This window comes from Cervus canadensis, chromosome 31, assembly GCF_019320065.1.
Source record: "Cervus canadensis isolate Bull #8, Minnesota chromosome 31, ASM1932006v1, whole genome shotgun sequence".
Lineage (NCBI taxonomy): Eukaryota > Metazoa > Chordata > Mammalia > Artiodactyla > Cervidae > Cervus > Cervus canadensis.
Window position 1 is genome coordinate 37,815,120 of NC_057416.1, and position 14,010 is coordinate 37,829,129.

Sequence of the window (14,010 nt, forward strand, 5' to 3'; positions counted from 1 at the left end):
AGCTTTAAGAGTGTAGCATGTGTGGAATTTTAAACTTAGTATTCAATAAAATTCAACATTGATTTCATATTATACAGGACTTTAATATAAAGTTTATTATTTTTTGCAGGCAGCAGAAGAGGAAGAATCACAAAACCAGCATGATGATAGTTCCTCTGATTCAGGAACTCCTTCAGGCCCTGATTTTAACTATATTTTAAATATGTCTCTATGGTCTCTTACTAAAGAAAAAGTTGAAGAACTGATTAAACAGAGAGATGCAAAAGTATGAACTTCTGTGGGTTAAATAATTTGAAACTATTTCAGTGTTTTCCATATATTTATTTTTCTTTTCCAAAAATAGTTTTATATATCCTTTATGTATCCATTTTAAAATTATACATTTATAATTGAATGTTTAAATCACACTACTTTTTTATTATAGGGGCGAGAGGTCAGTGATCTTAAAAGGAAATCTCCTTCAGATCTTTGGAAAGAAGATTTAGCAGCTTTTGTTGAAGAACTGGATGTAGGTTAAGTCTCCATTAAAATATATTTGAAAGAGTAATGTTTATCAAACAAAATGAAAGTTTTTAAAATTAAATTATCTCAGGATTTCCTTTAACTCTACAAAGGTTAATGTGTTTATAAGCTGCAGAGGATTAAGCTTCTAGCTATATGAAGTCATAAAAAAAAGTTATGTCTGATATAGATGAATAAAAGCTATGGAGTGGGAATTTAGAATGAGTTAAATTCTAATACTCTCTACTAGTTAAAACTGCTTAACTGACTTCAAATTAGCTTATTGCTTCAATTTTAATGTTTTCCCCTGAAAGAGGTAAGAACAATATATATATATGTGATTGAATATAGGTATTTGATTTTTAAAAAGTAGAATGATAGTCTCTTTAGACTTTTAACAGAGAAATTTAAAATTTTTTAAAATTTATTTTTCTCCAAGTAGAATTCCATGTTTAAAAACAAAAGAAAAAATGTAGAGAAAGATATAAAATACAAACTTTTCCTAAAATTGCCTAATTTATTTTTAAGCAATTAACTCACTTAAAATCTTAGAATTGTATTCATGGTAGCAATATGATCGTCTAATTTTGAATAGTACAAGGTAGATTACTATTTATTATTAATCATGATATTATATTTATTGGTTTTAGGTGCTTCATTGATTTATTGTCCACATGCTCTAGTTTTATAACCTAAGTCAGAATTCGAACTCTTCAGAATAAGTGTGGTATATTAATTGCCTAATAGAATTTCTGGAATTTTAATGATCTTTCAAGTATCACAATATCACGTGTTGCCTTGGTTTATACTTTTCTTCTGTTGTTATGAATTAGATGTTTTAAAAATTTGAGACTTTTCCCTGCTGACTTACACATTTAAAAATTAATATCCATTAAGATTCAAGCAAGGTAAAGCAAGAGTAAAGAATGGCTTCATATTTGTTACCAGAACTGCCTTTTTGTATGATTTGCTAGGCATCTGATGATACCAGGTCATCAACAGTCCTGATCCCATAATATGTCATGGGGTTCTAGAATTGGAAAGGGACCATGTAGGTCATTTAGTTACAACCCCCTCGTCTTACAAATGAGAAATTTGTTAGATAGAAATGGGACTACAGCCCAGGCCTTCTGATTTAGAATTGTTTTTTCCTTAGGTTAGATCACTTGAAAAGAAAGCTCTGTTCCTTATTGAGTGAATAAAATTGAACTTTGACTTCTGCAGTTCCAATTGTCTTTTCTGATGAGTTGTTTATGCCCCACCCTCCTCCCCATCCTTAATGATTCCTCTCCAGAAAGTGGAAGCGCAGGAACGAGAAGACGTTCTGGCTGGAATGGCCGGAAAAGCAATCAAGGGGAAAGTTGGCAAGCCTAAGGTGAAGAAGCTTCAGCTAGAAGAGACGATGCCCTCCCCTTACGGTAGGAGAGTGGTTCCCGAGATCACTGCCATGAAGGCAGATGCCAGCAAGAAGCTGCTGAAGAAGAGAAAGGTAGCACACGGCTCCTCCTCTAGCTTGTGGGTGGGCTCCACCTCAGGAATGATGTTTGTAGGAATTGTAATTTTACTGTGTACTGAAATCGTGCTGTATTTTTTGTTTCAAATGTATCGCTATTTCACTGTGATAGGAAGTCATTTGTTCCATGGAAGCAGTTGATCCATACATAGGATGAAGACATATTATTCAAGGACCCACATATATGTAAAGAGCGACTTACTTGATCCCATTTCTAAAAAGAGAGAGAAGTATTCTACTCAGTATTCTAAATTAAAATCATGGAACAATAGCAACAACAAGTATAAACTATAAACTTTAGTTCTGTATCATGACCAGTTAAGGAAGTCTTACAGTAGAAAAAGGTCTGTTTGACTTTTGAAGTAAACTGTCATCTTTTACTATTTGTTTTTACCTTTAGTTAAAAGATCATCAGCCACAGCCTATATCATTGGGTTGATTGATGTTATAGTGGATTTAAAAGCCTCCTGGAGAATGGGGGGCAGTTAGCCAGAGGAAGGAAACATCTCAGAGCTGAGGAGGCAGGAGCCTGATGGTTGCAAGGAGAAAGGCTGACTGTTCTGGGCAGGCTGTAGAAGCAGAGCGTGCCGGGTGGACCTGGGAACTCGGGAGACGAGCCCAGGCGCTGGCTGAGGCCGGAGGGCTCTCTGTGCAGAGAGAGAGTGGACCCTGGGTGGGGCACTGGGGTGTGGGGGAGCCCTCTCCTGCTGTGCTGAGAACCGGGGTCTCACACATCCACCTACACACAGCTTGCTCTTCTCAGAGATGGCTTCTCTTCTCTCCATTTCCCATGGTGTTAGTCAGGATCCGTTCTCAGCACATTTCTCTGCGTCTTTCGTAGTCTCCCTCAGTGACTGCGTTTGTGCCTAGAGCTTTTATCACTTGATGACTCTTTAGTCAATGTCCTGAAGCGGTCATGGTTCCAGGAGAGCTGGACTTACACAGCCATCAGAACGCCCCCAAGCTCTACAGGTTCAGCATGCCTGACTTAATCCTCCTGATTTTAAAACTCCCCTCCTGCCTCTGCCTGATCTAGCTTCTGGCATGATCAGCCATCACTAACATAGGCCAGAAGCTGATGAGTATCTCATTTAATCAGTAACTCTGTCCTACTGACTGACTATAAAAGAGTCCCAAAATCCACGCTCTTTATCTTGGTCCCCATTGACACTGTCTTAGGATTCAGTATATTTTCTCTGAGGCAGTTTAAGGTGAGTCATGTGGCTCCCCGCAGTTCTGTCTCATCAACCAGTCCTGACTCCACCTTCTTCACTTCATTCCTCTGTCTTATCTCTTTCCACCGGGGTGATGTTTCCAAAAGACAAGACTGGTTATTACACAGTGACCCCTCATGTGCAGTGATTTAGCTTCCACCTGGCTGCCCTTGGGCTTCCCAGGTGGCGCTAGTGGCAAATAACCCGCCTGCCAATGCAGGAGACATAAGAGACACCAGTTTTATCTGTGGATCGGGAAGGTGCCCCGGAGGAGGGCATAGCAGCCCACTCCAGTGTTCTTGCCTGGAGAATCCCATGGACAGAGGAGCCTGGTGAGCTGCGGTCCATGGGGTCTCAGAGAGTCAGACATGATGGACCTTTCCTCTCAGCTCTCCTCGAGGCCCAGCAGACTGGGTCATTGTCTTTTCCCTCCTCACTCTGCTCACTTGGTGGATGTTCCCAAGTCTTCAGTGCCCAGTGGAAAAGGCTCCTTTTCCCTGTTGTCTGTCCTGCCCTGGGCAGGATTGCTCACTTCTCACGGGTCACTGTTCTTTCTCCATTTCAGGGTCAGGGGACTTTGTCTTATGCTTAGCAGTATATGACATGTCATGTTTTATTCTCATAATAATAATCTGAAGATTATTTTTATCATCTTCAATAATCTGAAGGTTTTTTCCTAGTGGATAGAAGCCTGAGCTATAGCAATGAATTTTTTTCAGGTACCTTTTGGTACCTTGTCCTTAGCTTTGAGTGTGAAAGTCCCTTGGATAATCAGAAGCTGCCTTCTTATTTCTTACAGTTTTAAGTAGCTGTCATCTCATAGAATGCACTAATAGATTAGAGTGGTAAGCACGATCATTTTCCATAGCTACATATAAAGCATGGTCTGATCAATGTCATCTCTTGGGGCCTCAGTAGACCCACGCATTCTTTTATTCATCTGATACAGAAAAGCTATCTATTGACCAGAAATGTACCTCTAAAGTACATATGATATTAATTCAGCTTTTATTTTTACTGATGGTTTGGCTTTCTTTTTAATGTGTAGGGTGATCTGGACACCACAACAGTAAAAGTGGACTTTGATGAAGAGTTCAGTGGAGCAGCAATAGAAGGCACAGGAGAAGAAGCATTAATCCCATCAGCTCCTGTAAACAAAGGTCCTAAACCCAAAAGGGAGAAAAAAGAACCTGGTGAGGAGCCATTACACAGTTTTTTGTTTGTGAGAAGATGTGTATGTTCAGGGCATTAGTAGATGCTTTTGACTGTGGTTTTTTCTGGTAGTTGAAGTAATATCTTCAGTTCTCACAAACATTACTTTATAATGAACTTTTAGTTATAATAGTTTTATTTTTACTAATGATATTTGGATAAGTATTGATATATACCTTATTGTTACTCATTTCTGTTTAGGTACCAGGGTGAGAAAAACACCTACATCATCTGGTAAACCCAGTGCAAAGAAAGTGAAGAAACGAAATCCTTGGTCAGATGATGAATCCAAGTCAGAAAGTGACTTGGAAGAAACAGAACCTGTGGTTATTCCAAGAGACTCTTTACTTAGGAGAGCGGCTGGTATTCTGATATATTTTATACTTATTTTATCATTTTTTTGTGGTTTGACAAAGTTAGTATTACTCATAAGTTGGTATTATTAATATCATCAATATTACTGAAGTAGTAAACCATTAGTATTTCAGAAGGTAGTTCACAAAGACCAAAAAGCCTTCTTTATAGAATGATCTTTTCTAGCAAAGTTGGACATACATTTCTCCAAAGTGAAATTTGGAGAAAGTGTTTTCTTACTGACTTCTGTGATAAAGTTTGGGTTACATTCTGTCCGTAGTTTGGAGATGTTTGCTAGAAAATGTACCTTGATGTGGGCTCAGTGGTAAAGAATCCACCTGCCACTGGAAGGGGACGCAGGAGACATGGGTTCCATCCCCGGGTCGGGAGGGTCCCCTGGAGGAGGGCTCGGCATCCCACTCCAGTGTTCTTGCCTGGAGAGGGGCCTGCTGGGCTACAGCCCCAGGGGGCTGCAGAGAGCTGGGCTGAGGGACTGAGCACACGCGTGTGCCCCTTGGTGTAGGGCACGGGCAGTGACGGTCCACAGGCAGTGCTGCGTCCGTTTCCTTGCGTCGTGTCGTCTCTCTCATGTCATGAGAAATTTCCCTACCTCATAGTCTGGTTCATATGCACACAGCATTATTTAGATAATTGCAGGGCCAGAGTTTAGGTTGTAGAATCCCATTTTGTTAGTGTATATTAGTATTAGGCATGTGATTTGATCCTTTGTGAATATTTATTAATTTGAAGTCTTCAAATACTGAAAAACTGATGAGTGTCTTATTTTATAGGTTCTTCTCAAATTTTAAGTCCTAATTTACATAAAATGAAAAAACATTCTTATTGTTTTCTTTGGGAGATACTTTTATTATTTCAGGCCTTCAATCACTAAGTAATTGAATTTCTTTTCCTAAAGTACATAGGTGACAGAGGTAAAAATTTTTTTTTGTTAGACTATAGTTGATTTACAATGTTGCATTAATTCAGAGGTGAACTTTAATACTGTATCAAGTTACATGAAAATTAATTTATTAACAGCTTTAAAATTGTACTTAGGCTTTTCCCATACATTTAAAATGAAGTATTAAGTTGCATAGCATCCAAATGACTTTAAAATTTTATTCCATAGTTATATGCTAGAAATTATAGTATAGCTTATTTGCATTATACCAGTGTGCCCTTCTCCACAGTGGGTGCTTTTTTATGTGTTATATTATTTTGCTAATATATTGAGATCTTAACTCTGTTTCTCCTGATTCATCTGAAAAATTACTATTTTTATTATTTCATGGTAAAACTACTGTGAAGAGAGATGATAGAAGTTTTTATGTAAGAAGTTAAGAGAAAGCACTTTCTAAAGATATACAAGTTGTCTTTTGTAATTGCAGAAATGGGGGAATCACATATTAGTAGTCACTTTTACAGTGACCATGTCTCCTTTCCTCACTGTTTGCAGTAACATTTAAGCATGAAAAGCAGCATCCTGATGATCTCATCAGGATCATGTCACGTTCTTCTGACACCTAAGCATGACCCCAGAGCCTCCTGGGAGTGCAGGCTAGACGTTAAGACTCTCCGAGTAACTGAGGCCAAACTTGGGCACTTTTATTCTCTAACGCTTGTCGTCTTCTCTTGCATGTTTTCAGAGACTGCTGAATTATTTTTCAAGTGTGTATGGTTTGAAATAATATTTCACTTTGATAAAGCTGGGTTTAAAGTCATTTTTATTTTTGTCCTAGCTGAACGGCCAAAGTATACATTTGATTTCTCAGAAGAAGAGGAGGATGATGCTGATGATGATGATGACAATAATGATTTAGAGGAATTGAAAGTTAAAGCATCTCCCATAACAAATGATGGAGAAGATGAATTTGTTCCTTCAGATGGCCTGGATAAAGATGAATACACATTCTCACCAGGCAAATCGAAAGCTATTCCGGAGTAAGTAGCACGGCAACAGCTCTTCAGTGACATGTGCAGTCCTGTGTCTTGGCCTCTGTCAGATCTCACAGTAAGCACCAAGAAACTGTTACCATTCTGGGTGAGGCCCTCCTCATTGAAGGAATAAATCTGGTTAATATTGTAGCTGTTTACATAACTGTTGCTTATAGTTGAGAGCATAGGTTGGCCAATGTTTTCCATAAAAATTTGGAATAGTAAACATTTTAGGCTTTGCAGGCCACATGGTCTCTTGAACTACTCAGTACTGCCACTGTAGCAAAAAAGCAGCCATAAATGATATGTGGATGGATGAGTGTAGTTGTGTTCTGTAAAATTCCATTTAAAAAATTAGGCAGCAGGTGTGTGGGACATAACTTGACAAGCTTGGTTCAGAGAAAAGTTATGAAGTCTCTAGAATTGGGAGGTTTACTTTACCTCCTGTGCTTTTGTCGTGGTTGACTTTTCTTGCCTCTGGTGCTTGGGAACAGGTAACATGTAGGATATGAAGTTTGTCAACTATTTCAGATTTTTAAGGAAGTATTTTACCACATGCAGTAAAGTATGAGAAATCAGATTATTGCCTCCTCTGACAGAAACTGACTTTCTTCTTGGATTTTTGCCAATAATTTACTGATGTTAAATTCTGAAGTGGTTTTGTCAACCATAAAACTCTGTGGTATTTTGATTAACTTGGAACTTTTGCTTTTCTGTTAAGTAATTGTTTTGTCTTGTCTCTGTGTATGCACACTAATGAGAGAGCAAAAAGGAGTTTGGGTGCCCTGTGTTTTACAAAGAGAAACACGTGAGAGCTAAACTGCTCTGTAATTATAACCTTGCAATAAATATTATATATACATTTTCAAGGTTGAGATCATGGCTTAAGTGGTGATTAATTTCTTTCTCTTTAATAGAAAGTCTTCCCACGACAAGAAGAGTCAGGATTTTGGGACTCTCTTCTCTTTTCCTTCATACTCTCAGAAGTCAGAAGATGGTATGCTCATTTCATCTTTTCATTGGTTATTTACATATTATTGCTATGGCTTCTTTTATGAGTAGTAAACTTACTTTCTCTTTACATTTTCTTCAGTGTAATAAGGTTTATTTTTTTCCTGATGTGAGTTCCAACTGAATGGTCAATGTTGGCATTATGGTCAATGTTAGCATTATGGAAGCACTTAGGTGGAGAAGCAGGTGCTGACATGTTTGTGTGGGTGAGGGGTGAGGAGTGTGAGTGTTTTAAGGAGAAAAAAGTACAGACAGAAACGTTGGAAGGCTGAAAATTTTCATGGCAATGAGAGTAGGTTTATGACAGGATGTTTAAAGCTACAAGCCTACCAATATGCCAATTTGTTTTACTAAATTCTAGTAGCTATAAGACAAAACCTTCATAGAAGCAAATTTAATCAGTGTGCATACTTTTTTTAATTGCCTACATTTGTGTGTAGAATTTCTAAGGTCAAAACAAATCTAGTTATATTTGAGTTACTATTTTCCATTTTTTTAATACACATTCATGTAGCTAGATAAACATGTAGACTGTCATCGTTCAAATGCTAAGGTATGTCTGACTCTGTGACACCATGGACCGCAGTGCGCAGACTTTCCTGTCCTTCACTATGTCCTGGAGCTTGCTCAGACTCCTCTCCATTGAATCAGTAATGCCATCCAACCATCTCATCCTCCGTTGCCCCCATATCCTCCTGCCCTCAGTCTTTCTCAGCATCAGGGTCTTTTTCAATGAGTTTGCTCTTCACATCATGTAGCCAAAGTATTGGAGCTTCAGCATCAGCCCTTCCAATGAATTCCTTTAGGATTGACTGATTTGATCTCCTTGCTGTCCAAGGGACTCTGAAGAGTCTTCTCCAGCACCATAAGTCAAAAGCATCAATTCTTCAGTGTTCAGCTTTCTTTATGGTCCAAGTCTCACATCCATACATGACCACTGGGAAAACCATAGTTTGACCATACAGATGTTTGTTGGCAAAGTTATGTGTCTGCTTTTTGATATGCTGCCTAGGTTCGTCACAGCTTTCCTTCCAAGGAGCAAGTGCTTTTTAATTTCATGGCTGCAGTCACCACCCACAGTGATTTTGGAGCCCAAGGAAATAAAATGTCCCTGTTTCCACTTTTCCTCATCTATTTGACATGAAGTGATAGGACCAGATACCATGATGTTAATTTTTTGAAAGTTGTTTCATGCCAGCTTTTTCACTCTCCTCTTTCACCCTTATCAAAAGGCTCTTTAGCTCCACTTCACTCTATGTCATTAGAATGGTATCATCTACATATCTGAGGTTGTTGATATTTCTCCCAGCAACCTTGATTCCAGCTTGTGCTTCATCCAGCCCAGCATTTCTCATGATATACTCTGCATATAAGTTAAATAAGCAGGGTGACAATATACAGCCTTGACATACTCCTTACCCAGTTTTGAACCAGTTCATTGTTCCATGCCTGGCACTGACTGTTACTTCTTAACCTGCATACTCGTTTCTCAGTAGAAAGGAAAGGTGGTCTGATATTCCCATCTCTTTAAGAATTTTCAAGAGTTTGTTGTGATCCACACAGTCAGAAGGCTTTAGTATAGTTAATGAAACTGAAGATGTTCTTCTGGAATTCCCTTGCTTTCTCTATGATCCAACGAACATTGGCAATTTGATCTCTTGTTCCTCTGCCTTTTCTAAATCCAGCTTGTACATCTGGAAGTTCTTGGTTCATATACTGCTGAAGCCTAACTTGAAGGATTTTGGGCATCACCTTGTTAGCATGTGAAATGAGTGAAATTGTGTGGTAGTTTGAACTTTCTTTGGCACTGCCCTTCTTTGGCATTGAAATGAAAACTGACCTTTCCCAGTCCTGTGGCCACTGCTGAGTTTCCCAAATTTGCTGACATACTGAGTGCAGCACTTTAACGGCATTATCGTGTAGGATTTTAAATAGCTCAGCTGGAGTTCCGTCACCTCCACTAGCTTTGTTTATAGTAATGCTTCCTAAGGGCCACTTCACACTCCAGGATGTCTGGTCCTAGGTGAGAGACCACACACCATCGCAGTTATCTGGGTCATTAAGGATCATTTTTTGTATGGTTCTTCTGTGTATTCTTGCCACCTCTTCTTAATCTGTTCTGTTAGAGCCTTACCATTTCTGTCCTTTATCATGGCCATCCTCGTATGGGATGTTCCCTTATCTCCAGTTTTCTTGAAGAGATCTCTAGTCTTTCACATTCTCTGGTTTTCCTCTATTTCTTTGCATTGTTCACTTAAGAAGACTTTCTTAGGTCTCTTTGCTATTCTCTGGAACTCTTCATTCAGTTGGGTGTCTTTCCCTTTTTCCTTTGCCTTTTGCTTCTCTTTTCTCAGCTATTTGTAAAGCCTCCTCAGACAACACTTTGCCTTCTTGTGTTTTTCTCTTGGATGGTTTTGATCACTGCCTCCTGTACAGGGTTACAAACCTCCATAGTTCTTCAGGCACTCTACCAGGTCTAATTCCTTATATGTATTTGTCACCTCCACTGTATAATCATAAGAGATTTGATTTAGATTGTACTTGAATGGCCTAGTGGCTTTCCCTGCTTTTTTCAGTTTGAGCCTGAATTTTGCAATAAGGAGCTTGATGATCTGAGCACAGTCAGCTCCAGGTCGTCTTTTTGTGGATGTAGAGCTGCTTCTTTGGCTGCAGAGAGTATCATCAATCTGATTTCACTACTGACCATTTGGTGATGTCATACCTGTGGACAGACAGACATAGATCTGGTACATGTTCTAATGTATATATGGATAATGCATTTTTGAAGGCCTGTCAGAACAGCCATATAAAAGTCTCACTCACACCCAAGTTACCTTTTTGGTTTGAGGAAAGGAAGGATGGAGGGGAAAACTGATTAAATTGAGTGTAAAAGTAAACTGAAGGTACCTACTTGCCTTTTAAATTAAACTTAAATGATGTAAAAATGTTGAATGTTGTTATTGATATTCCTGAAATGGTTAATTAGCTGTGTATATACTAAAATAATCACAGTGAGAACTTTTATTAAATATCTCATTTTAAAACCAGTATTTTTGAATTGATCAGTTTTAAATGATTAGCATTTGGGAGTATTAAGAATTTTTATTACTCTCTGCATTTCTATGTGGTTTTACAGAGTTAACATTTTTGAAATACAACATTGTAATATTTTTATTTCTGCTGTTTGTATATTGTGGATTATATGATCACAAAATATAAAGATTTATTATCTAGCTAGAGATGTCATCAGTAAAAATAAAGTTTAACTACTTAGTGGTCCTTATAGAATCTCTTTACTGAAAAAAATAACTAATTTTTAGATTCAGCTAAATTTGACAGTAATGAAGAAGATTCTGCTTCTGTATTTTCACCATCATTTGGTCTGAAGCAAACAGAAAAAGTTCCAAGTAAAACAGTAGCTGCTAAAAAGGGTATGTACTTACATTTATTTTTGTCAAGCATCATATAAGTCATATATAGTTGATTTTTTTTATATATAGTTGATTTTAAAGGAAATTTAATATAATTTGAAACTAATTGCACTAGTACTTCAATAGAAAACAGCTCTAAAGTATAAATGTACATACAGAGAATCCGTCTGGTTTTCTCAACTACTGAGGTAATTATTAAAATGTCTGTCAGGTCTCCTTTTAAAGCTCTTATAATCACATGTGCTGCTATCAAAAGCCAGCTCTCTAGTACCGGCCTGCTGTGGCGAGACTGTCCTCGCGCAGCTGGTCGTGGCCGCGGGGCCTGCCTCACTCGTCCCTGGAGCCGCTGGTCGGCTCACGGGGCCCTTTTGTGAGTCAGGTGGCTTCTCTGTTCCACAGCCTCAGGTTGTCTATCACCAGGCTGAGCTGAGTCACGAATCTGTTACTAGCACTAAGGCACATCCCTTGAAGGAGGTGTTAGTGCTCCGTGTTTAAAAGAGCTTCACTACTTAGCCAGCAAGACAGTAAACAGTTTGGAATGTACCTTTAGCATTTGAAAAGGGCGGCACACATCCCACCCTTGTAGACACACATGTATCAGAGGGGCAGAGAGGCAAAGAAAGGCCCTGCTTCCTCCGCACACACCAGGACCGCGGTGAGAAATCGTCTGGCCAGCGGGCCTCTCGCCTGCTTGCCCTCGGCCCTAATTCTTCACCGGAGGAAGCTCCTCCGCGCTGCTGTCCCCACCCCGCGACTGGTGGCCAAGGGGAGCTGGTTGCGGTTCTCAGGGCTCTTGCCTTCAGGCTAGCTCACTCTGGTTTCATACCAGCCGTCAGATTTCTCGTGTGGTTAAGTGTTTCAGTGATGCCAGGCTCCACACCCTACCCGTTCCCAGCTGCCCTCATCGCCTCCCAGACAGCCCTAACTGCAGTGTGTGTGAGGGTTGGGGGGCTTCTGGGGCGCTGAGACCGAGACAGGCCCTCAGCTTCCCTGCGAGCATCCTGTCTTGATGGAACACCGGAGAGCCACCCTGAACACGTGGAGCCAGTTCCTCTCCCAGTGATCAGCCTGTTTCCTTCTTCAAGCTGTTCACTCCCGTGAAACCCAACAAGAGTTCGGTGTTAACTAAAGGCCAGCACAGCCAGCATCCACCCGCCCTGAGGCTCCGGCTCAGGAGGATGGGGGTGACCTATTCTCCCCTTCATTCACTCATTTTAATGGCCCTTGTTTAAAACGTCACTTGAATTATCAAAAGGCAAGTTACGTACGATAAAAAGCATTTTGTCACCTATGAGCAGTTATTTGCCTTACACTGGCAGCAGATGAAACATTTTATTATGTAAGGTCACTCAGTTCCACATCAGCAGTAAGAAATCCTGTCATTACGGGATTCGTTCGATTCAGCTTGGGTTGCTGGTAAGTAATATTACATTGATCTGTGAAATGGATATTTGCTTAATAGGAAAACCGTCTTTAGATACAGCCCCTAAGCCCAAGAGGGCCCCCAAACAGAAGAAAGTAGAGACTGTGAACTCTGACTCGGATTCTGAATTCGGCGTTCCAAAGAAAACAGCACCAAAAGGTGAGGATAATCTTTGTGTAACGATCTTCAGCACATTCCCTCTGCAAAGTGTTCCTTTCTTCGACTCGTTGAGTTTAGAGAGACTGGGCACCTGGTTTTAAGTAGCTTTACTCCTCAGTAGTTCCCAGTGATTCTGATGATCAGTGCTCAACTAAATCCTAAGCAAGCAAGTAGCAGTTTGGTCCAGTCAGTTTGAGTCTCAGTTTCTTGATTTATGAAACAAAGACCTCTCTTGCAACCAGAGAATGGGTTAAAGACCCCCTGCAGGGGACTCACTGGAAGCCATTCCTTAAAAGGCAGTGAGGGCTCCTCCTTAAAGTGTGGGACTCCTTGCAGGAGGCTGGAGCAAGGACTGGCAGGCAGAGGCCGGTCCTCCTCTGGGAGTGGAAACAGCTGTCCTCAGGGCCCCTCCGGGGCACAGCACCAGTTCCTCTCCAGGAAGAGGAGCTTCGGGTCGTCAGCGGTGTTTTCTATGTAAGACGTGGTTTCTCTATGGGTAGCTGTTCCGTCTTTCACCACCTGATAGGATACTGCCGTCAGCATGTCTATTTCTTAAAAGTGGTGGCTGGGGTAAGGAAATACATAGATATACCTGGCCCCAAGGGGGAACGGGGGGGCTGGGGAGAAACAGGGGCGCGGGAGGTGGACCCATTCAGTGCCGTCCCAAGGCCATTTAGCAGTCTTTCCTTACCATACAATCTAGCCATAGCTCCTGAACTGTAAAAAATTTAGAGTTAGAGTTGCCATTTTCTGTCTCTGGCTTCATTGTAGGAACATTTGGTAACCATTCATATTTTACCTTTTCGCTTTCCTCCTCCGATAAGAATGAAGTAGACAAAAAAACCTAGGCTACACGGGGGTGATTCTAATCTGAGAAGGAATGTGAAGAGTTGACAGGTGCTCCCATGACTAATGCTGGGGTGATACACTTTAGGATTGTGCTGCTTAAAATGGGATATGCAACTGTTACTAGTGTGATAAGTAAAATTTAGAGGAAGCATTTAAACCATATATATCATCTTTCCTAGTGATTCACATTATACTTTTAAAAGTACTGGTCTGTGGCAAGTTAGGAACTAATTTTTACAAAACACCACATACTGTTAAGATTTTTGTTTCAGGCCCAGGTACCACGGGATGTGCAGATGTTTTATGTATTAGGGGGCTTGGTCATTAAAATCTGTCACTAGGATGTTCCCACTAGTTTAAGTGTGTTTGTGAAATACTCTTATGTTCTGGGGTTGGCATGACTAAAGT

At 40.1% G+C, this 14,010-nt stretch overlaps 1 protein-coding gene across 3 annotated transcripts in view; it reads left to right on the forward strand.

Annotated features, from left to right (window-relative positions):
• TOP2B (DNA topoisomerase II beta) overlaps positions 1 to 14,010 on the forward strand; it is a 61,188-nt gene that overhangs the window by 45,588 nt on the left and 1,590 nt on the right. For 2 of the 3 annotated variants that reach the window (XM_043454579.1, XM_043454577.1), the window contains exons 26-34: positions 110 to 265; positions 425 to 508; positions 1,796 to 1,990; positions 4,277 to 4,421; positions 4,642 to 4,803; positions 6,534 to 6,735; positions 7,647 to 7,726; positions 11,061 to 11,171; positions 12,634 to 12,753. In XM_043454579.1, the coding sequence (XP_043310514.1) occupies positions 110 to 265; positions 425 to 508; positions 1,796 to 1,990; positions 4,277 to 4,421; positions 4,642 to 4,803; positions 6,534 to 6,735; positions 7,647 to 7,726; positions 11,061 to 11,171; positions 12,634 to 12,753 (1,255 nt within the window). The remainder of the gene's footprint in view (positions 1 to 109; positions 266 to 424; positions 509 to 1,795; positions 1,991 to 4,276; positions 4,422 to 4,641; positions 4,804 to 6,533; positions 6,736 to 7,646; positions 7,727 to 11,060; positions 11,172 to 12,633; positions 12,754 to 14,010) is intronic. The other variant, XM_043454578.1, reaches the window with a different exon arrangement.